This window comes from Pogoniulus pusillus, chromosome 20, assembly GCF_015220805.1.
Source record: "Pogoniulus pusillus isolate bPogPus1 chromosome 20, bPogPus1.pri, whole genome shotgun sequence".
Classification (NCBI taxonomy): Eukaryota; Metazoa; Chordata; class Aves; order Piciformes; family Lybiidae; genus Pogoniulus; species Pogoniulus pusillus.
In genome coordinates this window covers 9,001,466-9,025,915 of record NC_087283.1, presented here as the reverse complement: position 1 = coordinate 9,025,915, position 24,450 = coordinate 9,001,466, and the positions used below count along the sequence as shown (strand labels likewise).

The window sequence follows — 24,450 nt, the reverse complement described above, 5'->3', positions numbered from 1 at the left end:
GCAAGGATGTTTGTCTCCTGAACTCTGGCTTGAGAGAGAGAAGCCATTCTGCACCCTGTCCCACTCCGTCTGCTTTGCATCCCGCTCTCCCCACAGCACTGGGCTTGGAGGAAACAGATCTGATTGCCACCATCTCCAGCTTTTGGGTCTCTTTGAAATGCTGGCTAGGGCAGGCAGTTGCGGTGGAAAATCCTGTGCTGGGCTGGCCTCGATGCCCAGGGGACGCGTTAGTCGCCAGGGCATGTGTTTCCAGTTCTTGCCGAGGCTCGACTTGAGAAATTTTCTCTGCCTCCCAGCTCCTCTGTTGCAAGCAGCAACCGCAGGGCTGGGGCGGCACTGGGTGATAAATGAGCTGCTCTGTCCGTCTGCAAGCCAAGGCCCGGGAAGCTGCACTGAGGAAGGGGCACGGATGGAGCCAGGAGGCTCACAGTGCCTCCAGAGGGGTTAGGAAGCAGCAGGGAGGAGGGTTGGTGTTTTTTGGGCGGGGGGGGGGGGGTGGGTCTGACCCTGCTGAGCGCTGGTGCTTGAATGCAGCCGCTTGTTTCCTAGCCCATCTGCAGAGCAGCCGGGAGAGCATCTGTTGGCTGAGCTCAAAGGGTGGGCTGAGCTGGTGGACATGTCTCCCTGGAGAGCTCTGGCTGGGCAGCCCCAGACACTGCTCCCCCAAAAAACTCAGAGGCAAAAAGTGGGTGGATGAATGGATGGATGGATGGATGGATGAGTGGATGAATGGATGGACGTGGTGAAGAACTCCCTGATCTGGTGCTGCTGCCTGGGGTCAGAGACTCCATACCCATCTGGATGACTCCTCCCCATCCAGGCAAAAGAGTGACACCAAGAGACCACACGCACCTCTAAAGAGCATCTGAGTCATGCCCACTCCAATGCCCTCAATGCATTGAGCAGCCACCACATCAGGTCTATAAATAAATAAAATACAACAAGGTCTCGATGCCTTCTGGAACCTCCCTGGAAAAAAAAGCCCAGCAGAGCCAGTTCTCCCAAGATATCGTGTTCCCCGCTTTGTGTGTCACCTCCCACCCACCCCAACCCCACCCCCACCCCGCTTTGCTTCTTTATTGCTGGAGCCATCTGCATGGAAACTGGATCCAGGTCCCTGAAGAGCCCTCCTGGCCTCTGCCCGCGCTCCAGCTGATGTCACACAATCTGTTTGATCTCATGGCCAGTTGCTGGGGGAGCACCAGACACTGTCACCTCGTGATCCAGGTGGGAGATGACATCAGCGGTTGATCGGCCCAAGGGGGATGCAGTTGGGGTGCCCTGAGGGTGAGAACTGGGGATGATGAAGAGTGAGGATGATGTGACTTTGCCACATCAGCTGGTTGTCCCAATGGGTGGCTTGGGAGTCAAACATGTTCTTCTGTCCTTATGTCCTACTGCATTTCTGACCTTGCCTCATAGGGTTCGGACTAGATGATCCCCAAAGGTTATTTCCAAGCCCTCCTGCACATCACCCTCCCTCAGCAGGACAGTCTCAAGGCTCTGAAAGGACAGGACTGGGGACATTGTGGCGATTCTCCATGAACTCAAACTGACCAGTTCCTCCAGCTACAGGCTCCCTCCTAAGACAACGACCTGAAAAATACTGTTAGGGCTGCTAATCGATTCCCCTTTTTTTATGGTGGAGAGCCGGTGGGGCTGCTGACTAGCTCCTGGGGTGGTTCATAAGTCAGGTTTAATTGTGGCTGGCCCCGGGTCCAGCTTGCATTTCCGTGGTGCCTATTGTCCAAGGACAGCAAAGTGCTTTCCAAGCACTAAATCTTCTGGCGAGCCGCAAGGCAGGTAAGGATACACCGGGATTATTGCATGCGTCACTGAAAGGCGGCCAGCTCCGGCTGGGAACACATCAGCTATTTACCAGCGAGGGGCAAAGCCATGCAGCATTTTAGGGCCGAGCGGGAAATAGAATCTGGTATTGAACTGGAACTTCTTAACTCTGAAATAAATTACTGGGGCCTGCCGGTGGTCGGGACACTGAGTTAATGGCTGGAAAGGGCGAGGGATGTGGCTGCCGCTTTGGGTAAAGGGGTGCGGGATCCCTGCTGCTGGTGTGCATCTGGACAGACAGCCCGTCCGTGGATGTGGCGCGGGGAGGGCTGTGGGTGGGCTGGGGAAGGGGGTATGGGTGGGTAAGGGGTGATGGGAGGGGGAGGAGAAACAATGCAGGGGGGTCTGTGGCACAGGGAGGGGACCACAGGTATTGGAGATGGTGGAAACAACACATGGGGAGTGAATCCCCGGGTGGGAAAGGGTCCGTGGGTCGGCCAGAGAAGAGGCTGCCTGTGGGTCAGCAGTAATAGAGAACGGGAGAGCAACGTGTGTGAGGGTCTGTGGCATGGGGAGGGGTCATGGGTGGGCCAGGGATGATAAAGGAGGGGGAAACAATGTGTTGTGGTGGGGTCCATGATGTTGAAATGGAGCCACGAGTGGGCCAATGGTGACAGAAGGGAGGAGAGGGGGGAACAAGGGGGATGGGGGGCTTGAATGCCTGTGTGAGGCTGCTGATAAGCACTTTCAGTGGGGTGGGTTTACAAATAGACCTCTTCCCCACCCCAACCTCCCTCCATCCTCACGGGATCCCTTTGCACCAAGCCATGGAGGGCTGGCAGCGATCGGGAGGGGCGTGGGGGGGTACTGGCAGCGGCTCATTCCTTCCACCCCCCTCACCCCTCCTCCGATTCCCCCCTTCGCGGGCAGGTCGCGGCAGGAGGGGGGGGGCGGGGAGGAGCCGGGCCAGGGCCGGCAGCCGCCCTTCCTCCGCCCCAAACTTTCGCAGCCAACTTTTGGATTCCGGTTTGGATTTTGTTGGAGGATATTTATTTCTGGGGGTTGGTTTTGGTGTTGTTTTGGGTTTGTTGGTGTTTTGGTTGGGTGTTTTTTTTTTTTTGGGGGGGGTGTGTTGCGATTTTCTTTTCCTCGTTGCCTTCTCCTCGAGAGGGAGGAGGCGGGCAGCTGGAAGAAGAGGGGAAGGGGAGGAGAGGTTGTGGGGGGGGGAAGGTTGAACGCTCCGCAAACCCAACCCCCCCGAGCCTGCGTGTCCGGCGGAGCTGCGGGATGAGCCGGGGGCGGCGATGAGCGCGGCGGGGCCGGCGGCGGCGGGACTGGGACCGGGAGCGGCGGCAGCGGCGGGGCCGTTCTCCCGCAAACAGCGGCTGATGGCCGCGCTGGCAAGCGGAGAACCGGCGGTAACAACCGGCCCCGGGGCTCCTCAACCTTCAGCGGTACCTTCAGCCCCTCTTTGCTGTTTCATCTGCGGCGGCGGCATCAGCCGAGGCAAAGAGCTAAAGCTTCAAGTTCGACCCCCCCGCGACCACCGACCCTTTTTCCCTTTTCTGCAGCACCAAGAACCGGCTCCCGGTGCCCGAGCCGTTTCGGCGGAGGGTTGCGCCTTGGTCTGCGCCGTCTGCCGCTGTTTTTTAGGGGAGCAGTGGGACTCCTTCGAGCGCAGCCGCACGCCGGTGGAGAAGCGCATGTACTGGCTTAAACGGCCCCACCAGTGCGAAGCGGCGGCGGCGGCTGGCGGGGGGGCAACCGGCTTGCGGCGCGGGGTCACCGGTTGGGACCCCGCTGCGCCACCGCGCCGCCCAGCCTGCCAGGAGGAGGAGGAGGAAGAGGAGGAGGAAGGGCCAGCAGCCGGGTCTGACCTCTCCGAGCTCTCCGACACCGAGCCCCTCTCTGAAGCCGGGGTGCGGACCCCCTCCTCGGGAGCGGCGGGGAAGAGGGGGCCGCTTTGCTGCTCTTCGGAGGAGAGCGAGATTAACATCACCAGCGAGGAGGAGGAAGAGGAGGAGGAGGGCAGCGAGAGGCCCGCTTGGCCATCGGGCACCGTCTGCTACATCTGCGGCAGCCCCTTGGCACCCAGCGCCCAGCACCAAGTCCACGTGCAGAAGCAGGAGAAGACCTCCCCAGCACCCTTCTTCCCCTTCCTCTGGCTTCACAGCCCCCCGCCAGGTGCTCAGCCCCTCTCGCCCACAGGCAGCACCCTGGTGTGTCCCTGCTGCTTCGCCTCCCTCATGCAGCAGTGGCAAAGCTTTGAGCTGGCCAACGTGCCCGTCCTGCAGCGGCTCTACGTGGTGCCCCTCAATGCCAGTGCCATGCGTGCCAAAGGCCGTCGAGGGGTCAAAGAGGATGGAGTGGGCATCTCGTCCGTGCCCGAGGCTTGCTACCTCTGCGGGGAGGAGTGTGGCAAAGAGGCGAGGCCGGTGGCGGCCAAGATCACCAACGGCAACGCGAAGAGCACCATGCATTTCCCCTTCCTCAGCCTCCTGCCTTGCCCGCCCAGTGCCAAGGGCTTGAACAAGCACTGGGAGGTCAACAGCTGCCGCAAGTGCTATGGGGTCTTGCAGGACTTGTGGGCCATGTACAGGGCCTGTCACAACGAGGAGCTCATCACCTCGGTGCAGAGCTTCCTGGGGAGGTACCACCAGGTCTTCTCTGCTGGTGACCCCAGCGGCTTGACCAGCCACTCTGCTATCAAGCCTGGTCCCACTTCTGTCTGCTACATCTGTGGGGCTGAGCTGGGTGCTGGCAAAGAGTTCCAGCTCAACGTCAACCCACCGGGGCGGTTTGGGGAGAAGGAACCTTTTTTCCCCTTCCTCACGGTCTACCCACCTGCCCCACGGGCCAGACCAGCTGATTCAACTGGGCTGGTGGCCACCTGCATCCTCTGCTACCATGACCTGCTGGGACAGTGGCTTCAACACGAGGGCAGGAACTCCCACCACCCCAGCAGCGCCTGGTCCCGCCAGTACAAAGTGGAGACCTTCGTCTGTTTCTTCTGCCGGCAGGAGAAGAAGCGATGCCTTGGATTAAAAGCAGTTCAAGTGGCCAGGCTCCCTGTCTTCCTCTACACCCTCCGTGTGGCCAACAGCTTGCTGGTGGATGATGGGAAGCAGCTGACCATCGGTGCTTGTGCTGAGTGTGGTGCTGTGGTCCTGGCTGGCAAGAGCATGACCCCACCAGAGCTGCTGGCAGCAGCACCCCAGGCTCTCCCGCCCAAGGTAAGGTGGTTCACCTGGATTCCATCCCTTCCCTACTGGCATTCCCCAGCTTTGGCATCGAGGAGGAGGTGGAGTGTTGACATAGATGGATGCTTTGCTTTCGGGTCTGGTCTCTGGGGGCGAATGCTAATGGATGGGGTGCCTTTAGCAATGAACTTTTGGAGCTGTCAGGCTGCAAAGGAGCAGATAAAAATCCTTCCAAGAGATGGGGAGAGCCAAGACCTGCCCTGTTCCAGAAGCGTGTGTCTGTATTGTTGGCTGCTGCTCACTCACAGCTTGTGTGAGGGAGGTGGGGGCCAGTGTGGAGGAAATCCTGACCCCATCCTGCTCACCATCAAGGGTGATCCAAGGTGTCAGAGAGCAGGGAGGGCTGTCTGGCCTGTCCTTCACAGCAGCATCCTTGGGAAGCTCCAGGGAGTGTGTGGCTTCTACTGTAGGAAACTTCCCAAGTTATCTCCTGTTTTATAAGGTGCCTTAACCAAAGGGCTTGCCCTTGGGGAAACCCCTCAGCTGGGGGTGGTGGGCTGATATGTGGGCTCAGAGCTGGATGTGCCCAGCTTCTCCTGTTCTGGTTATTCTGCATTAAGGGACACCCAGCAGCATCCCCTTGCGCCCCTGAACCGCTGCAACAAACACTGGCCTGAAGGGTGTCATGGATGCTATTGCCCAGGTGCTGCCAGTGCCCTGGGTGTCATGGGTGCTATCACCCAGGTGCTGCCAGTGCCCTGGGTGTCATGGGTACTATCACCCAGGTGGTACCGGTGTCCTGGGTGTCATGGGTGCTATTGCCCAGGTGGTACCGGTGTCCTGGGTGTCATGGGTGCTATCGCCCAGGTGCTGCCAGTGTCCTGGGTTGCTTTTTTGTGCACCTCCCTTTGAAGTTACTCAAGGTGCTTCGGGGGACATCACATCGACAGTAGTGCTGAAAAGCAAAGTTTTCCTAGTCACAATCTTCTTGTGGGGTGGGGAAATAATTGCTTTTATCCCCAAGCTTCCAGCTTGCAGGAGTGTGCTGGAGAGCTGCTGCTTTCTGTCTCCAAACCAGGCCCCAGGCTGGGCTCTGTCAAATGCCAGCATCATAAATCCCCACGTTGGTTTTCAAAGCCTTTCGGCTCCATTCGTAGCCAGAACCCTGCGGCTTTCCAAAGTGCTGGCATTTTCCTCAGCAGTGTGAACCAGCCCTTCCAAGACTGCACTCTTTTTCTCCCCAGTCACCCTCTCTTGGCTGGGGACAGATAGAATTTTCCATTTAGCCTAGCTGGCTCCAGAGTTGGGGGGTAGGGGGGGAGATGCTGCTTGGAAAGCCACCAGGCAGGAGTTGCATGTATGAAAGGGTTGGTATGGAGAGCACCAGGATGGCACAGGAGGTTGGGTTGGAACCAGTCATGAGAATCCTCCAGAAGTCATGACTTTGGGTGATTTTTTTTCCCCCAAGCTCCATCACCCAAACTGGATGTCCCTGACATCCCTGCAGGTCATTTTGTGGATGCAGATGATTTATTTTCAGGTTCATCCTCACAGGACTCTGCTTCCAGCCAACACAACTTGCTATGTGCATAGTGTCTGATGTGGTGGAGACTTTCTGGGTGTTGGAATAAGGCTGCATGAGTTGTGATGCCCATGTGGTTGTGGCCAGGCTGCTCCTCTGTTTCTCCCCTAGTCTGGTGGCAAGTGCAAGGTGGTGGAACCCTTGCCTGATGGCTGTGGCTTGGGAGTCAGGTGAGCATCCTGCAGTGCTAACCCAGGGGCTGATGCTCCAGGAGAGCTTAGGTGGGCACAGCCAGTGATGGGGGTGACATCCACACGTGCCCAGCTGGTGTTCCACACCTTTGTCCTGTTAGTGTACGCATGCCATGTCATGGGGACAGCTTGAGTGCAGTGTTGAATGCTCAGGGATGCTTCTCGTGGGGTTCCTCAGTGACCTCCCCAGAGCATAACATTTCTCAGGCATGTCAGTCCTCATCCTCACTGGCCCCAGTCCCAACTGCAGTTGGGCTCCTGCCTGCAGCCTTGAGCAGCTCTGAAAAGCTTTTGTGTGGGGTTATGAAAGGCAGAGGGGAGGCAGAGGAGGAGGACGCAGAGGGTGTCCTGGGCAAGGGATGCTATTCAGTTCCTCCCTCTTGTTCCTGGGTTTGCTAATGAGCAAATTAAGGGGCTGCTACAACAGGCAGGGTGGCAGGAGGTAAGGCTGATCTGCCTGAGAGGGACACAGACATTCCAGGGACATTTTTGCTTTGCTGGGCTCTGCTGTGTCCAGGTGATGATTCTCTGGCTGGTCAGAAAGTCCTCTTGCCCTTCCCTCCCCATCTCTACACACTTACCATCAGGGTGAGACCTCAGAGATGTCAAGGCTATTTAAAACAGGGCTTAATGCTTGGATTGGGTGCTCGGCTAATTTAACCGTACCCTTGCTCAGCCACACTTGTTGTTAAAGTCACCTCAGATGAGCCTTTCACTCTTGTGTGACACCCAAGTGCATGTTCAGATGAGACCAGGCAGGAGGGAATGAGCCTGAGGGCTTAAAAACAACTCCCCATTCCTCCTTGAAGCTCTGCAAGTTCATTTTTTGAACACACATGCTCGGGATTGAAGCCCTCAACCCTGCACATCAAACTGGTGCTTTGCATCTGTCCTGCCTTCAAGGTGGTTGATGCAGATAGCTGAATGCTTGAGGCACCCAGTGCCACCACACATCCTCATGTCACCCTCTCATAACAAAAGCCAGATGGGGCTGAGGTGGCAATGAAGGAACGCTTGAGGCTTCTTAGGAAAGTGGAGGATTTGGTATTTTGGGTGGAGTGATGGCTCTGCTGCTGGTTTGATGGTGGGGAGCAGTGGGGCAGGTGATGATCTGTAGAGGTGTGGTGGTGCCTGTGGTCCTACCTGCCTCAGGAGGTAAGTGCTGTCTGGCAGAGGGGCTGCTGCGGAAATTGTGCTGCTGTTGGCTTGGGTGAAGTGGGTTTGGGTTGTCCCACAAAGGAAAAGTGGCAACGCTGAGCTTTGCTAAGTGTATTGTGATGGGGAATGTCCTTTGGCTTCTTACTCCTGATCCCCTCCAAGGTGTGCAGATGTGTGCTGAGAGAATGCAGCCTCTTTCCAGCTGTGCACCTTGCAAGGACAACCTGTGCAGATCTATGCGTCCGCTCCTGCAGGGCTCCTGAGTCTGGGGGGGGCTGCTGCCACCAGATATGATGTGCTGCTCTCCTGAGCCAGACAAACTCCTTGTGCATCCCACCACCAAGCCCTCCTTTACTGGCCAGGAGGAGATGGTTTCTCGGGGTGCTGCAGGACAGGTGGCTTCTGAGAGTGAAGCAGGTCTTGAGGCTGACTGCTTTGAGTAGTCCATAAAACACCCAGACTTGGCTCATGTCCAGAGGTGACACTGACCCACGTCCCTGGCCATGCCCCTTGAAGCCCCATATTGAGCCTTCCTACCCTCTTGGCAGTACTCCCATGTCAAAGGCTGCTTGTACTGGACCTGGCTGAGCTTTTTCTGTGCTTGCTCTGATCCTTTCTTTTTGCCAGCACTGGGAAAAGCTTCTCCAGCCTTTCCAACTCCTCCTGTCTTTGCTTTTCACTGTTCTTGCTGCAATTACTTCATTGGTTTTATGTATTTTTTTCCCTCTCTATGCAACCTTCTGCAAATACCTTCAGGTGTCTGGGAAGCTCTCAAATCCTATCATAACCTGCAAAATTTGCAGCTGGTGTCATCCTGCTCCTTGGGAGCACCTGGAGCTTGCTGCCATGTCTCCAGCCCTGTCCTCAGGCCAGTTTCTGAGCATCACCTGGTGTTTTCCATGTTGTTTTTTTGGCTCTTGAAAAAGGCTTTTGGGCAAACATCAAAGAGTTCTGGTGTTCTCAGCTAAACTTTGTCTCACTGATGCTGAGCACCAGCTGAAACTCCTGGATGCTGCAAAAGTAAACCCAGGAGGTGGGGGTTGATGCTTGAGCCTCCCCCTGCGTTGCACTGAACAAAAGTCATGGATATTTGGGTGTATCACAGCATGGGAAGTGAGAAACCTGTGCTGAAGGGTCCCAGGTCATGGCCAGTCAGGCAGGACCTTTGCCTCCTTTGCATCTTTTATTCATTTTGAAGCAAAGCAAGAATCTTCTGTGACTGGCTTTGGGTGGTGGCACTTTCTCTGCCAAGCTGATGGGTCCTTTGCACGTCTCTTGCCCGGGCTTCATGTGTGGTCTCCAGAGGGGTGGCACAGGCTGCTTCTGGCTTATTCTTGTCCCTTAACCCTAAGGTTCCTTGAACTTAAGAGCAGAGCTGGTCTCCCTCATCTCCATTTTTTGGCTTCCAGCTTGGATTGCCTTTGGTGGTTCCGTGCTTGTGCCATTTTTTTTTCCATCACCAATTCTAGCAGAGCAAAATGAGGCCAAGGTATTTTAAAGCCAGCTTTTGGAGCTAACCCTGTTTCAATTGAAGGATGTGTCAGTGTGAAGATGTTTTCAGCTAGGCTCAAGCTGCTTTTCAGATAAAGCAGCTTCCTCCACAGCCCTTGCTGCAGCTCACACCAACCAGCTCTGGCATTTTTTTGGGTGAGATCTCAATCCTAGCACGGAGGTGGCAATATAATCATGATATGACTTCATGTCTCGGGGCATGGCCTCCTGTGGGATTGTGTTCCCAGATGGCAAACAAAGAAACAACACGAGGAAAATGTGCTGCTTGCTTTTTCCTGCCGATGAGGTCAGGGCGGGTTTGGTATGTACCCAGCCAGGCTGGAAACCTGCACCTCTTCATCTCCCCTCATCCTCACCCACTTCAGTCGTTTCAGAATCATGGGCTGGTGGCTTGTCCCACTGAGGTCTCCAGCAAGGGGTGCATGTCCTTCAGCATATTAGGGTTGGGGGGGAATAGCAAAGGGGCCTTTTGCTTTGGCCGGGCTGACCTTGCTGTACCAGCTGTCCAAAATACCAGGGCTCCCGCGCTGCTGCCAGCCGCCGTGTCCTCCAGCCCTTGTGCTGACTCCACAGCTCACCAGCTGGCTGCTATATATTTATTTCCAGCACACACACACACACACACACACTTCGCCCCATGCCTTCTCTCTGCCTTGCCCAAAAGCAGCAGCAGAGCACTGGCAGCTTGAGCGCTGCCTCTGTTCTGCAGCCACCTGCCAAGAGCACTGCCCTGAAACGCGTCCTGCCCACGAATCCCAGCCTGCAGCTCCCCAGAAGATCCCCCCCGGGGTGAGGAACTGGCTCTGCTCCGGTCCCCCGCAGTGAAACTGCTTTCGCAAGTGCTGGAGCATCTTGGAGCAGCCTCCCTGTCTGCGCTTTGGGTGAAGCCGTGGCCAAGCTGGGAAATGGGCTGGAGGGACGACTGGCTCTGGCTGCAGCAGCTGGACAGATGTTTTGTCCAGACACTTGGCCTTTCTCAGCCATCCGGGAAGTGTGGTCACAGAGGGCAGCCGGGGATGCTCTTTGGCTGCTTCCCAGTGAGGAGGAAGCTCCCTGCAGTAGCAGCTTGGGTGCTTGGTTTGGCAGGAGCTGGATCTTCACTGTCCTCTACCCACCGACGTGCCAGCTTGGTCACGTGCCAACAATTCTGCTGTCATCCTTGGTGGCTTGGGCTGGGCCCAAGGAGGTGTCTCCATCTCCTGAAGAGGTTTTGAGGACTCATGAGGTTTTGGGCACCTTCTGGGCACAGTTGATTTGCCAGGAGCCTGTTTGCACCTTGCTGAGTGCAATGGGTGTCTGCTGTACCCTGGACCTTTTCCCATGTTGGTTTTGGGTGGAGGAGCACTGTGCTCCTCACCAGTATCTGTGGCATGTGTTGCTCAGAGCAGGGTGCTCCTGAGGCTCCCTAGGATGGGCCATCAGCCAAACAGCTCCAGCTGGTCCCTGCAGCATCTGGCTAGATGTTCCCCTTCTGCCCTGCAGCAAAAGCTCTGTGCTGCATGCTGGCTTCATAGGATTGAAGAGATGGCATGGAAATGTTGGTTTCCTGCATCACAGAGGGGAGGATCATTGCTCTCCCTGGGAACTGCCAGGGCTTCGGAGGGGCCTTGCAGAGGCAAATCCAGGAGAGTGGTGGGGCAGGAGTATCCTGGTAAGGAGTAGAGTGGGAACTGGAGAAAGATCCACTGGAGCTGACAGCAGCAGGCTCCTGGCCATGTTGGGCTTTCCTCCACCGTGAGCAGCTGGCAACAGGAGACCTTCCAGCAGCACAATCCTCCCGGGCCCCAGCCCAGGGCTCTGACAGCTCCAGGTCCCCCCGTTGCCAAGGCAGTGGTGCCTTGATCGTGCCTTGGCTCCCTGCAGAGCCAGCATCTCGTGTTGGCAGGTGTCAGCGTGGCTCTCGGGGCTATGATGCTGCTCTTCACTTGCACCCCTGCTTGCAAAAGGCATTGCTCCTAGCCAGCCCAATTCCCTTCCCTGTGCTGTGGAAATGATGCTGGATCCCCAGTGCCAACCTGGACTACCACAGGCAGGTTGTGGTTTGCTCCTGCCGCTGGGTGAGCAGCTGCTGCAGCGTGGTGCTGGCAGCCTTGCTGGCCTCTTCCCAGCACACAGGAGCCTTGCCATGGCATGGCTGGACAAGCAGCCTCTTGCAGCTGGCCTGGTCTTGGTGTGACTTTTTTGTCTCTGGACCTTTAGAGGTAGGGCAAGGATGAAAGGGACAGTTCCAGGAGGGAGTTTTGCTTGGGCTGGGAGGGGAAATAGGACATTAACTGGGTGCACTTTGCAAGCTGCCATGAATATGATGCCACTTCTCTCTCTTTATTCTCCTTGCTTTCCACATTAGGGCAAGTTTTGCCAAGCTTTAGTAGCTCTCAGGAGACCGAAGTCATCTGTTTACCCATGGAGCTGGTGTGCTTGGGGCAGCAGCTGCCCTGGTGTTCTTCCTTCAACCCACTGGCCTATGGTGAGGTGGTTGTGCCAAGCATGCCACAACCCATGCTGGCAGCACATGCAGAAGGGGGCTGGGAGTGTTTGGGCTGTGTGCCACAGGGTGTCAGAGCTTCCCTACAGCTGGAAAACTGCTAGGACACTCCATTTTGGTGCCTGTGTACATGGACAGGCTGTTCCCAGTTGCAGCAAGGGGTTGCTGAGGGATTTATTTGGGTTTATTCAAGCCCTTGCACAGAAACTCAGGAAATCACCTTCTGGCCCCAGTGCTGCCTCTTCCCACTGGCTTCCCTCAGGGCTGGCCATAGCATCACCTACTCCAGTACCCAGGAAGCTGTGTGCTGTCCTGTCTGGCAGAGGTGCTGGGTCTTGGAGCTGGATTTGACCAAGGGTGTGTGAGAAGGGTCCTGGATCTCCCCATGAGGGATGTGCAGTGGCAGATGGGCTGTCTGGGAGAGCCAGCTTCCCCTCACCATGCTCTCTCCCAGCTCCTCCTGGAGAAGTTTGGGGTTCTAGTTTAGAGATTAAAAAAAAAAGGCTGAGACCCAGCTGGGATGCAGGCAAAGGTCCTTTGAGGAGATGAGTGGTGGCCCTTCAGACAGGGGCACATCTGCTTTGCCCTGGGGTCGGGTAGCTGCCTGCTTTCTGGCCTGCTGTGGCCAGGAAGCAGGCACACGGTGGTGGTTTCCAGCCAGGAAGGATGCTGTGAGCAGCTCTGCATAGAGCCAGGGCTGTGACCCTCCTTGAGGCTATGTGCTGGCACCTGGTCTGTCCCTGAAGCCTGCTGCTGTTGGGGCCGGAGACTTTCACAGAGAGGGCATCACGTCCCTTTGAGCCCTGGCTGGGGCTGGGTGCTTGTCCCTGCAGGACCCACTGCACCCCATGGCACAGCCTGGGCTCCACCGCAGCCCTGCGCGGGGTGGTTTCCCCCCTGACCCTCCGAAGTGGTTTCGTTCATCCCTCCTTGGCTTTGCCTCCGGAGGGCCACCAGCAGCCACCTCGGTCCCCAGGGGAGCCAGACACAAGGACACTGGCAGAGACCTTGGAACTGGGAACGTTTTGATGACAGCCAAGGCGTCAGCTTGGCGGTTTGCAGCCGCGGCAGGACGGACAGACACAGGGAGGGAGGGAGGGATGGACAGACAGACCGACAGCTGTGTCTGGGGCCATGTGCAGGGTGTGGAGCGAGCAGCAGATCGCCACCATCACCTCCCATCTGCTTCCAGCATGTTTCTGGAAGTGAGCTGACTTCAGTGGGCTGCGCAGCTTTTCATCGAGCGCTGATCAAGTGCTGGTGATTTTGGTTATTGCCCTGGCCAGGAGTAAATACAGCAACATATATATGTGTGTGTGTGTGTGTGTGTGTGTGTGCCTCCCACCCCCCCCTCCTTGTCTTCACTGCTAAAACAGCTGCATTTTCTTCTCTCCCTCTCCCCCCGCTGGAGCAAGCAGCATGACTTTATCCCAGAGTGAAAACATGGCGAGGACAAGGCTCTTCAGTTTTCCTGGGAGGTAACTGTGCCAAGGTCAACCCAGCACAGGGATGGAGCCCTGGCTCCTGCTGCCCCCCTGGCTCCTTGGCACGGCTTGGCACCTCGCGGGGAGGGTTGGTGTGCTTTGGCTGTCCCCAGTGCTGAGGGTTCTCCAAGGAGCTGGGAAGAAGCCACTTCTGCCTGCAGACAGAGTCCAGATGCCCTGGCTGCGGCGGCTCTGGAGGGGGAGATGGATTCGCTCCTGCCGTCTTCTGTTTTCAAGCCAGAACATCTGCACAGTAACTGGGAAATCTGGGCTTTCTCCTGCTTCTCAGCCAGGTCCTGTCAGTCCTTTCCTCTTCCAAAAAGGGGCTTGGTGGTTAGTTGGGATTTTTTTTCCCCCTTTGCTTCTGTAACCTGCTCCCTGCCATGTATCCTGTTGGGGCTGTGCCTGGATTTTACTCCATGTCCCTACTTCAAAGCAGAGATGGCTTTTAGGAGACCCCCTGTCTCAGGTGGAAGCAGGCTTTCCTGGGGACTGTCCTTATGGCATGTGACTGGTGGCACAGTGAGGCACTAGGGTCACACAAACTGCTAAAACAGTTATTCCAGATGGTTTTCCCTTGCTGATCCCCCCCTCATGCACTTTGGCTTGATCCTGCATCCTCAGAGCTTGGGCACTGCTTGCAGTCTCCTTAGAATCATTAAGGTTGAAAAAGACCTCTAAGATCAAGTCCAACCTTCAACCCACCACCACTGTGCTCACTGAACCATGTCCCAGAGTGGATGTGGGACCCAGTGTCCTGTAATCCCTTTGCTGCCTATGGCTCCTTCCCAAAAATGAAACATGCAGGGCGGTGGCAGGGTGGAGGCCACCTTGGTCCCAGCTCTTCCCCTGGCTCCCCATTATTTTCAGTGCCCTGGCAAGCTCAGCCCTGGGCTGGCCAGGACAGTTCTTGGCATGGCAGAGTGCTTCATGACTAAAGTTGCTTCTGCAGCCCAGCCACTGGCTCGGGCTCCTGGTGGGGCTGTGCTTGGGTGCTGGGCACTTCACCCTCCTTGCTGCTGTTTCCATAACACTGTGCCATGGGGATGTGTCACCCCAATATTTGTAGTGCTCAAAGAGAAGTCAGTTGTGCTGTGTCCATGTCCTTCCTCCCATGCATGGGCAACTTTTGCTCAGCAACCTTTCTGCACCTTAGCTGCTGTGGTTCTGATGAGCTCTAAACCTGTTTCGTCCTTTACTGTACCTCTTTCTTCATGCATGTCTTCCTCCCTCTTTGTCCCTTTGCTGTGTTTCTCCCCCCACTTGCTGCCCTATTTCTGGCCAGGCTGGCCCCATGCCTGCTGCCCTCTGCTCAGTGTGGAAGGAAGGGCTCCAGGGGGCAGAGGGCAAAGCCTGGATGATACCAGCAGATGTTCGGCTTTGGCTTGCAGAAAGGACCAACTGATCAGAGGGTGTTTGGGACCATAGATATCATGGGTGCCATCTCCCTTGTGGGTGCAGAGCTGATGGCTGCGTTGCACCCAGGACAGGCTGGGATTTTGCAGCACCCAAAGAGAGAGCTGAGAAGGATGAGGCCACCTCTCTTTTGGCACACTGGGGACCCTGAGACAAGTGGTGCTGTCTTCCTTTGGGTTTGCTGCTCTCAGAGGAGGTGGGACCCCTTGGGACAAAGTGGATTTGGGAGGGCTGAGAGGGCAGGATGACTGGGAACTGGGCACTCCCATGGCACCTGGAACTGATGTGCTCCTGCTGTCCCCATCTTGGGGACAGCCGTGTGGTGCCGGCTTTGCAGCTGCTATTTCTGGCCAGCCTTTGTGGCCTCCGTGTCGCGGCCACCAGCGCTGGGGCAGGCAGGGTCCTGCTGCCGGCAGCTGCTGCCCTTTTCCTTTTCATCCCCTTGGACCCTTGGGGATGGATGTGGAGGGGATGAGGAATCCCACCCTCAGTGTGGGCAGCGATGGAGAAGCTCAAGACCTCTTGGGATCTCTCCCCACCCCAGCCCCGTTTTCCTCCCCTTTAAACCCAGCGCAGGGCTCTGTTTGGTGGGCGGCTGTAAAAATAGCACTTGGTTTGAGTTAGGAGGGTGGTGGGGAAGGGCTGGGGGGGCGGCGGGGAGGTCCGGTTTCTCCCTTTCCTGGAGGAATTAGGGAGGCCACATGCTGCCAGGAGTGTTTGGCTGGTAGAGGCAAGCGGAGGCTCCGAGGAGGCGAGCAGGCGTCCGCACAGATGGAAATTTGATCACCCACGGCTCAACAGATTGTTTGATTTATTTTAAAATCAAGCAGATGGCTGCAACAGGAGTTTGTTTAAGTTCAGCTCCGAGCTGGGCCAACGGCCAGGATACTCGGGGGGTAGGCGTGCCAAAAAATGTTCAATGACTTTGGTCATCACCCACCTCTCCTCCTCCTCCTCCTCCTCCCTTCTCCCTCACTCAGGCGCACACCCCCGGCTCCCCCTCTTATCACATCCTCGCCTTCATCTCTTGGCTCTAGCATCTTGCTTTGTCTCTTGCCCTCCACTTCTCCTCAACTTGCTCTGGAGGGTTTAACTCTTCCTCATCCATCCATCCATCCATCACTTTGCCCTGGCTCTCTTGTCCCTGGCTCCCTCGCCCCATGGAGGTGTTGGGGAGGACCTCCAACTGAGCGAGTGAGCAGCTCCTTCTCTGGGCTCCCTACTCATTGTCTTCTCTGAGTCTGACTTGAGGTGCAATGCTGAGGGGAATGGAGGGTTGGGGCCCATCTAGAGGGATGCCCTGACCCACATGGTTGTCTCTGTAGTGGAGAGGAGGTGGATGTGCCCTGGTGTCCCCCCACCCTGCCCTGAATGGAGATGGGATCCCAGCAGTGTGTGATGCTGTTGGACAGGGGAGTGCTGAGTGCATGGCCTGACTCCCTCATCTTGGGGTGCAAGAGGAGATCTGAAGATGGAGAAGAGACCCTGATGCAGCATGTGATGATGCTGGACATATTTCTGATCTTGCTGCCAGCAGGGAAGGGGATAGAGGTGCCAGTGGGAAGCAGTCTGGGAAGTGCTAACCTGTTGTAAACTGGATGGGGAAGGCTGTGCTCTGGGCTTTAAATAGCTCCATACCACCAGGCTGGCTCTGGGGGGTGGTCTGGCCACCTGAGGTGGCACAATGTCCCCAGTACATATGGCCATGTCTCATCACCCTGATGAGGCACATCTGGGATGCTGTCAGCGATGGGCAGGAGGGCCTCCCCACATCTCCTGAGGCCAGCAAGTGGGATGCTCCAGGAGCACTGAACATCCTGCTTCTGCTCCTTGCTGGCCTTGGGATGTCCCTTTGCCCCACGCCCACCCTGTCAGGTAGAGTTAACAGCTGGTGCAGCCTCCTGCTGTGGTTTTCCAGCCAAGGAATTGCACATCATCCCATTCCTGGGACCAAGGCAGCTGGGTGATGGGATGAAGCTTCTTCCTAGCACCCAGTCTCTGTCCACAATGGGCTGTGGGTCCTGCTGGGGAAAGGGGCTGGGACTGGAAGGGGTTAAGGCAGGCGAAGGAAAACAAGAGTGCTGCAGGGCCTGGGTGGCTGACAAGCCAAACAACTGTTTTTGACTCACTGTTGCTGCCTTGCCAAGTGCAATTGCTTCCACATTCCCATCCCCTGGCTGGAGGGGCGCGGGGAGATGTTGGCTTTTTGTGGTCAGGGAGGGGAAGGGGGAATGCCGGGGGGAAGCAGCAGCAGGAAGGGCTGGCTCTGCATGGCTTTTTCTCAGCTCTTCTCTCTTTTATTCCCCTCCCTGTTGAGCTCCAGGAAGGGGCAGGAGGTGATGCTGCCAGAGGAGGATGATTCTGCCAGGGGGAGTGATACTGCTTGGTGGGGGGGGATGTGTATTGCTGTGGGATGATGCTACCAGGGTTACTTACGCCTGGTGGGACCCTAACTCTTCTGCCAGGCACCAAAGATGGGAGAGCAAATAGATGGGTTGAAATTGACCCCTAAGTCTGAGTTACTCTTTCTTCTCTTGCTGTTTTCCTACAGGAGCGACCCTAAAAGGTGGCTCCCTCCCTGCAAAGGGCTGCTGGTGACTGCTGAGGGATGTCAACATCCCTCAGCCTCTTACCCTGTCGTATCCAGGGATGGAACCCCAAATCCTTGATGTCCCTCTTGGAGCCACATCTAGGGTTGGAGAGTGACCCCATTGCATGGGGAGCCTCATGTGTGGCTGGGCCCCCCACCATGCCTGGCTGAAGCAGTGACAAATCTGGGGTTGGTGAAGCGGGTGCTGGTGCCGTTGTGTTGCAGACAGCAAGAAATAAGCCCTTGGAACATGGGCTTGGTAGTTACAAGGAAGATTTGAGCTACTCAGGGTCGCTGCTTTGTGGAGTTAATTATCTTCTGAGTCTGGGTTTTTGGTGGTTTTTTAGGTTGGGGCTTTATTTTTGATGCTTGGGATTATTTCTTGGCAAAGGAGGCGTCGTTTTAAAGCACTGAGCTCTGCTCCCTCTGAACTCCTGGCTGCTAAGTGGTATGTAGGAGATCCTGGTCTTAAAAAGAAACCAAAAAAAAACACACCCTCCAAAAAAGCCCTGCTGCTTTTGCACTGCAAATATGGGGTCTGGGACAGCTCAGCAAGATTTTGTGTGTTCCTGAGGCTGTTTCTTTTGGGGGGAGCCAGAGCAGCAACCTCCCACGGGGGTCCCACTATGGTGAATTCCTCCCCAGTGGCACTGGAATGGAGTGTGGTGCTTTTCTGAGAGCACTGGGATGGCTTGGAGCAATTGACAGGATGGTGGCACAGGAGCATGTGAAGATCCCCTGGGAGCAGCATCTTGAGGAATGCTTGGTCCCAGCGGGGCTGTGGGCTGTTTAGTGTCTCCATCTCTGAAGTCCAGCCTGGACTGGGGTGCCTGGAGGGAAACTTCCAGCTTTTGGGAAGGTGTGAGAGTGTGCTGCAATCCAGCCCTTGAGTGAGGAGGGGATTTATGGGACATGCTGGCTGGCAGCATTTCTCCTGCTGGGATGCTGCAGGGTTGGGATATCACTCCAGCATCAGATCCCTCTCATCCACCAGCTATTTCCCTGCTTCTGGATGCTCTGAGGGTCCAGAGGAGCTGGGCTTCTGGTGCAGGAGAACTAGCCCATATGCTGTCACCTGCATGGGATAAACACAGTCCCCTGACAGGAGGGAAAGCAAACACATGCCTGGCTCCTGATCCAGCCTTGGAGCAGCTCCTATGGGATGCAACACTTTGGAGCGATTCCTCCTGCTCCTGCTGCTGGTACCTGTTTAATCTCAGCTTTGTGTGCTGAAACCCAGGGGAAAAGACACAGCAGCAACCTTCGAGTGTTTCTGGCAGCAGTGGAAGTCAGGAGGAAAAATCCTTTTCCCTGTTAATGTTGTGGGAAGGACTCACAGAAACATTCTGTGTCTCCTGGGGATGCAGGAGAGCTGGCTCATGCTCCAGTCCCGCAGCCACGATGCCACACCGCTGAGGCAGACACATCATCCATCATCCCTGCACTGGGACTGCTGCTTGACCAACCTCTGCCTGTACCCCACTTGCATCCCTTCTGTGACCATCACCTTGGCACCCCAGGCAAACCCCCAAACTCTTGGCTGGAGTCTTTGCAGGGGAAGCAAAAGATTCTCCCAGGTGTTTCCCAAATGGAAGTGGCAGAGGATGGACGTGTCCCTCTTGTCAGCTCCTAATCCAGCCATGAGAAGGCAATTAGGAGGTGGGACCCCCCTTTTCGGAGGCAGCAGATGGGGCATGGGGACAGGCCACGGGGCTGGGGAGCAGTGGTGGAGGGGCTGGCTCTGCCTCCTAATGTGTTTGCAAATCCTCACCAGCTGAGGGGATTAAAGCCGGCATCTGGCTCGCTTTATAATATTAAAACAAAGGGAGTTGTAGGCGCCATGATCGGGGGCAGGCGAGGGGGGGGGGGCTCTCTGCTCTGCTTGCTGTGATGGGAAAATCTGCAGCAAACCCTCCCCAGTCGCCTCCCCCCCAAAAAAAAAGAAAAAAAAATTCCCCCCAGAATTGTTTCTTCCCCCACCCCTGGAATAAACCTTCTTGGGGTGTCCTTGCCCCGGCTGGATGCTAATCTCCAAGCCTCACAGCCCATCTTGCAGTGGGGGTGCAGGAGCTTTGCTCCCCACCCCACTTGCCAGGCCTGCAGGAATCATCCCCCAAACCCTTTCCAAGAGCTTTTCCCCCCGTGGAACAAACCTAGTTGGGGCATTCTTGCCCCAGCTGGGCGCTGATCTCCAAGCCCCATAGCCCATCTTACGCTGGGGTGCTGGAGCCTGGCCCCCATCCCAGTGCCCTGGGCACCGCTGGGGATGCTGGAGGCGGGTGAGGATGCTGGAGACGGGTGGGCTCCGGGGTGGTTTTTTTCTTGGCAGGGGGCGTTTCTATCTGCCTTTTTCCACCCCGTTGCGCTGTTCTGGAAGCGGCAAGAATTCAGGAAGCCGGCGTGCGGCGGGTGCCAAGTCGGGCTGTACCGCAGCCAAGCCCCTGCTTGTTTTCTCGTCTTACTGGAGCCAGTAAGTGACCTTATTAGCTTAGGGGGCAGCTGCCTTATTAACACACATCTGGCGGTGAGGAGGCCACATAGGCCCTATATTGTCTCCCTGCCTGCCCCTAACCCGGCGGTACCTTGCTGGGGGGGCTCAGCTCACCCCACAGCTTCTCCTCCCTCTGCCCCTGCCAGCCGCATTCCCCTTACCCAGAGTATAAACCCCGTGGGGTTTGCACTGGAGGGGGTGGGGTAGTGGAGGGTGGGGCAGGAATAAGCAGATGGGGTTTGGGGTCTATTGAAGTTCCCCCCCTCAGCGCGGCAGCTGTGCTGCTGGCATTCCCATGGATGCTGCTTCATCTTCTGCAGCCCTTTCTTCTTTCCTGCAGGGCAGGCTCTGCTTTTTGGGGTGCAGCATTGCCCCTTGGGACAAAGGATTACTTGGAGGTGCTGGACCACCCAAACAGCATCCTCCCATCCCTGCCAGCAGCTGGGGTGGGCACTGGGATTTCCCCCTAGCGTGGTGGCAGGGATCAGCATTGGAGCATCCTGCAGCAAGGAGAGCCTCAGCGTGCTGGCTTCGGGGCTTTTCCAGCAGTTTTGGCCCTTGAAGGGCAAAGATTCCAAAGAGGATGTGATCTGGAAGGCTCCCACTCTGCCAAGGCAGGGAGCCAGGCACTTTGCCACACACTGAATCACCCCAGACTCTGCTCCAGGCTGTCCCAGTGGGTGCACATCCCACCCACAGCCACCCATCGTGCCTATGTGGGACCTGCCAGCCCCATGCCTGGCACCCACCCTTGCCTGGCATCATTCTGGCTATAATTAGGGCCGAGTCAGAGGCGTGCCGGTGCTGCACATCCCACGGGGGCTGAGGGCAAGCTGGGATGAGGAGGGGGGTAAAGCTGGGGTGCTGGGCACATTGCCTATGCCTCCGCCCCACGGGGATGCCCTTTGTCCTCCTTGGCATGTGGGGGAACTCGGCAGCTCTTGGCTTCTCCCTCCTGTTTTGGAAATTCAAAACATTTACAGGGCGGCCCACTCGAGCCCTGCCTGCCACGGAGCGAGGCACTTGGCTGACTCCTCTGCTTTCCTTGGCTGCTTTTCCCTTGCGTTCACACTCGGGGGGGTCTTTTCTCCACCTCCTCTCCCTCTCCCCTTTTTTTTTTCTCTTTTCTTTTCTTTTTTCTTCTTTTTTTTTTTTTTTCCCCTTCACTTTCTTTCATCCCCCCCCCCCCCCCCCCCCGTAATATATGCTTGAATAAACAGCACAGACCTGCAGGAAAGGCCATCAAGGGGGACAGGAGGCAGGACCCAGGGCGAAATTGGTGCTGCCGGTGCCAGCTGGCCCCTCATGCTGACCTTGCTCTCCGCCGGGAAGGACGGCTGTGCTGGGCAGCCCACTGCTGCACCAGAGCTAATGAGCTCTGCCTGAGCAGAAGGATTAATTAGCTGCTGGGAGAGGGAGGGCATCCTGCTGCGGTGACTCTGGTGCCGCTGGGTGCAGTGCTGGAGCCTGGCACGGCACGGTGCCCAGTGCTGCGGCACCGGCGATGCTTTTGCTGGAGGCTGCTGGGAGGCTGCTCCAAAGGGAGCTGTGGTTCTTCCCGGAGCAAACACTGTGGGCCAGATGGGGAGAGGAGATTCCCAAGAGGCAGCACCATGCTGGGAAGCTGTGAGAGCTGCCACTTGCCAGCCTCCTACCATCTTTTTTCTATTCCCCCCCCCCCCCCCCCGAAATAAGCTTTGGGGGGTGGTTTTTGGTTTTCTGCTGAGTGGTTGTTCCTGTGTGGCTGTCCCTTTGGGAATGGGACCTGAAAGTGGGACTTTGATGTAGCAGAAGCACTGAAATATGTCCTGTGTGATCTAAAATGACCCTGATGTGGGCAAGATGGCAGCTGGACTGGTGCTGTGCATGGGGCAGGGTCTGGCTGTGTGCTGAAGCTCAGCCCTGCCTCCAGTTGTGCAGCTGGACTAATATCCAAAAGGATTCAAGGATGCTTGGGATCACTGTGCTGGGGACTAGCAGTCTCTCATCTCTGGGAGGGCAGACAGCCCCCAGACTTGGCTGGGGATTTTTGGCATCCCATTTAGCAATAGGACTCTCCTGGGGGAGGTGGGGGGTGGGGGGGGGGTGTGGGGGGGTTGCTCTATTCTCCATCCTCCCACCAGTCAACAATGTGCTCCCCTTTCCCAGCCAGACATGAGGTGAGGGGGCACATCAAGAGGCGACGTTAAGCAGAGTCGGGGGGAGGTGGGGGGAAGCTGGAGAGATGAGCAGGGACATCGTGTGGAGGCCTGGAAGGTCGTGAGGACATGGAGCTTGAACTTGAATGAGATGGTAATTGCAACGTGCCTAATTACAGGGAAAGAGCAAATCACTCCAGTGCTTCATAAAGTGTCTGACACGGAATAACGAGGATAATTAGCAATCAGACGGGAAGCTGCTACCTCCCTGCTCACAAAAGCCCCCGGGAGCCCTCTTCCCCCTCCTGCCCCACGGGTCTCGCTCTGCAAAGCATCTGCCCCACTCTTGGGTCGTTGCATCACTTTTGCCCCAACTGGTATGGGGCACCTGCCCCCCGCTTAGGACGTCAGCCTTGAAAAGCCACCCATGCAGGGACAAAGCGCATCTGATGTCACCCCACCAAGGAGGTCTGGTGGCCCTGCCAGGTGTCTCCACACGTGTGTGTGTGTGTGTGTGTGTCCAGCCGTGCTGCTGCGCAGTGCAGGCAATGCATTAATGCTGGCTGACGCTAGAGCGCACCAGAAGCATGTCGTGGCATCCTCCTGGGGACAATGACACCCAACAGGGCCACCTGCCCCGGCCACCTGCCGACAGACAGCCTGGGGTGGCCCTGGAGGCACTCGCTGCCACCCGGATGGGAATCCTGTCTGCCCTCGGTGGCCACAGGGGACATCTTTAGCAGATGTTTGGGCTGTGATTGATGCTGCCTAATTGGATTTGGGAGGGTTGGGAGGGGTGGAGGGATGTGTCACTCCAAAAAACACCCCTGCCCTCGCTGCCTGGCCAGCATCACCCGCAAGGGACAGGGAGGGTGGTGAGAAGCATCCTTCTCCCAAGTAGCTGCATTTCTTAATGATGGCTTAGGGAGTGTGTGCCCCTCAGGGGGCTGCGCTGTGCTGGTGTGGAGCTCATCCCAAACCTCCTGTCACCCCATCCCAAAGGAGGGGAGGTGGAAGAGCATCCCCTGGACAGCACTGCCCCAGACAGGAGCTGATCTTACAGCCTATATCCTCAGTGTTCCTCAGCTGCTCCCTGGTGTGAGACCTGTCCATTCTTGCCACCCATGGGTGACTGGCACCCAAAGGCTGAGGAATCGCCTCTCTCCTGGGCATGGACCTCCCAGCCCCAAAGGTTCCTCAGCTGGGGGGTGCCAGACTGCTTTGGTGGCTTCCTTCCAGCTCCTGCTTTCCCTGGAGATCCTGCAGCCACCTCACTCCTGTCCCCAGCCACCACACAGTCTGTCCTCCCATCGGGGGACCACCCCTCTGACCTCTTCCCAGCATCTCTGTGAAGCCTATAGCAGATCCCAGCACAGTTTTGTGACTGACCCCAGCACTGCCAAGGTTGCAGAGAGGGCTGGGCACAGTGGTGACACTATGGGGATGGGTATGCGTGTCTCTGGGTGCTGGGGCAGGGTGGTGGTCACCCTTCCCAACCTCTGTTCCTATGTGCAGGTTTCTTTGCCATCTCTCCTCCTGGATTTTTATTCTCCCCCCTCCCTCTTTGAGCAGCTGTTCTCTAATAAGCTGTTAATGATGATACAGTAAGTAGGAGCGCAGAGTCCTGCGGGAGCTGCCACGATTTGTGTAATTGGTCTCAGAGGAGACAAAAGTATCTAATATTTACATGCTGGTATTAGTCCCTTGGGAATGCTGTCTGGGCTGGCACGGGAGGCAGCTCCCAGCCTCAACCTGCCTGCTCCCGGCTGATGGATCATCACGTCTCTTATAGATGGAGATTGCTGCTTGGGGAGGCGGGTTCCTGTGTCACACTCCTTCTGACAGCCTAGGGATGGCTGAGCATCCCCACGGCTCAGCACCCAGCTGGTTTGTGGGAGCAGTGGGGATTGGCTGAGCTCCTTCCAGTGGAAGGGTGCTCTGGCACTCGGAGCTTCGTACTAGTGCAAGATGGAGGCAGAAGCCCAGCTCAAGGCTCCCCAGGGTGGGTTTATCAGCCTGGCCAAAGAGTCACAGCCTTTTGGGCTCCCAAGCTGGTCGGTCGTCCAGTGAGGTTTGGGTGATCTGCTTCCAGTGAAAAGGTGCTCTGGCACTGGGAAACTTGTACCAGCATAGGATGGAGGCAGAAGCCCAGGTCAGAGCTTACCAACATGAGTTTACCAGCCTGACCAAATGGTCCCAGGGTTTTGGGCTTCTGAGCCGGCAGTTTACACCTGGAGTGAGGAGCAGGAGATGGAGAGGGGTGCTTGCAGTTTGGCCACCAAACACCTTTTCCTCTGCGCCAGTGGTTGGGATGGGTCCATCCAGAGTAATGCTGGAGCTCCTAGATGGGTTGGAAAGCTGCACTGGCATCCTTCTCCTGGCTGGCCAGGTGAGCCCTGGGGCTGGGCAACTGCT

General features: G+C 56.8%; 1 protein-coding gene across 2 annotated transcripts in view; it reads left to right on the top strand.

The window, feature by feature from the left end:
- The first annotated feature begins 3,023 nt into the window (after positions 1-3,023).
- The window catches only part of GSE1 (Gse1 coiled-coil protein), a 110,147-nt gene continuing 88,720 nt past the window's right edge, over positions 3,024-24,450 (top strand). The window contains exon 1 of one of the 2 annotated variants that reach the window (XM_064160078.1): positions 3,024-5,021. In XM_064160078.1, the coding sequence (XP_064016148.1) occupies positions 3,093-5,021 (1,929 nt within the window). In that variant the 5' untranslated portion in view covers positions 3,024-3,092. The remainder of the gene's footprint in view (positions 5,022-24,450) is intronic. The other variant, XM_064160079.1, reaches the window with a different exon arrangement.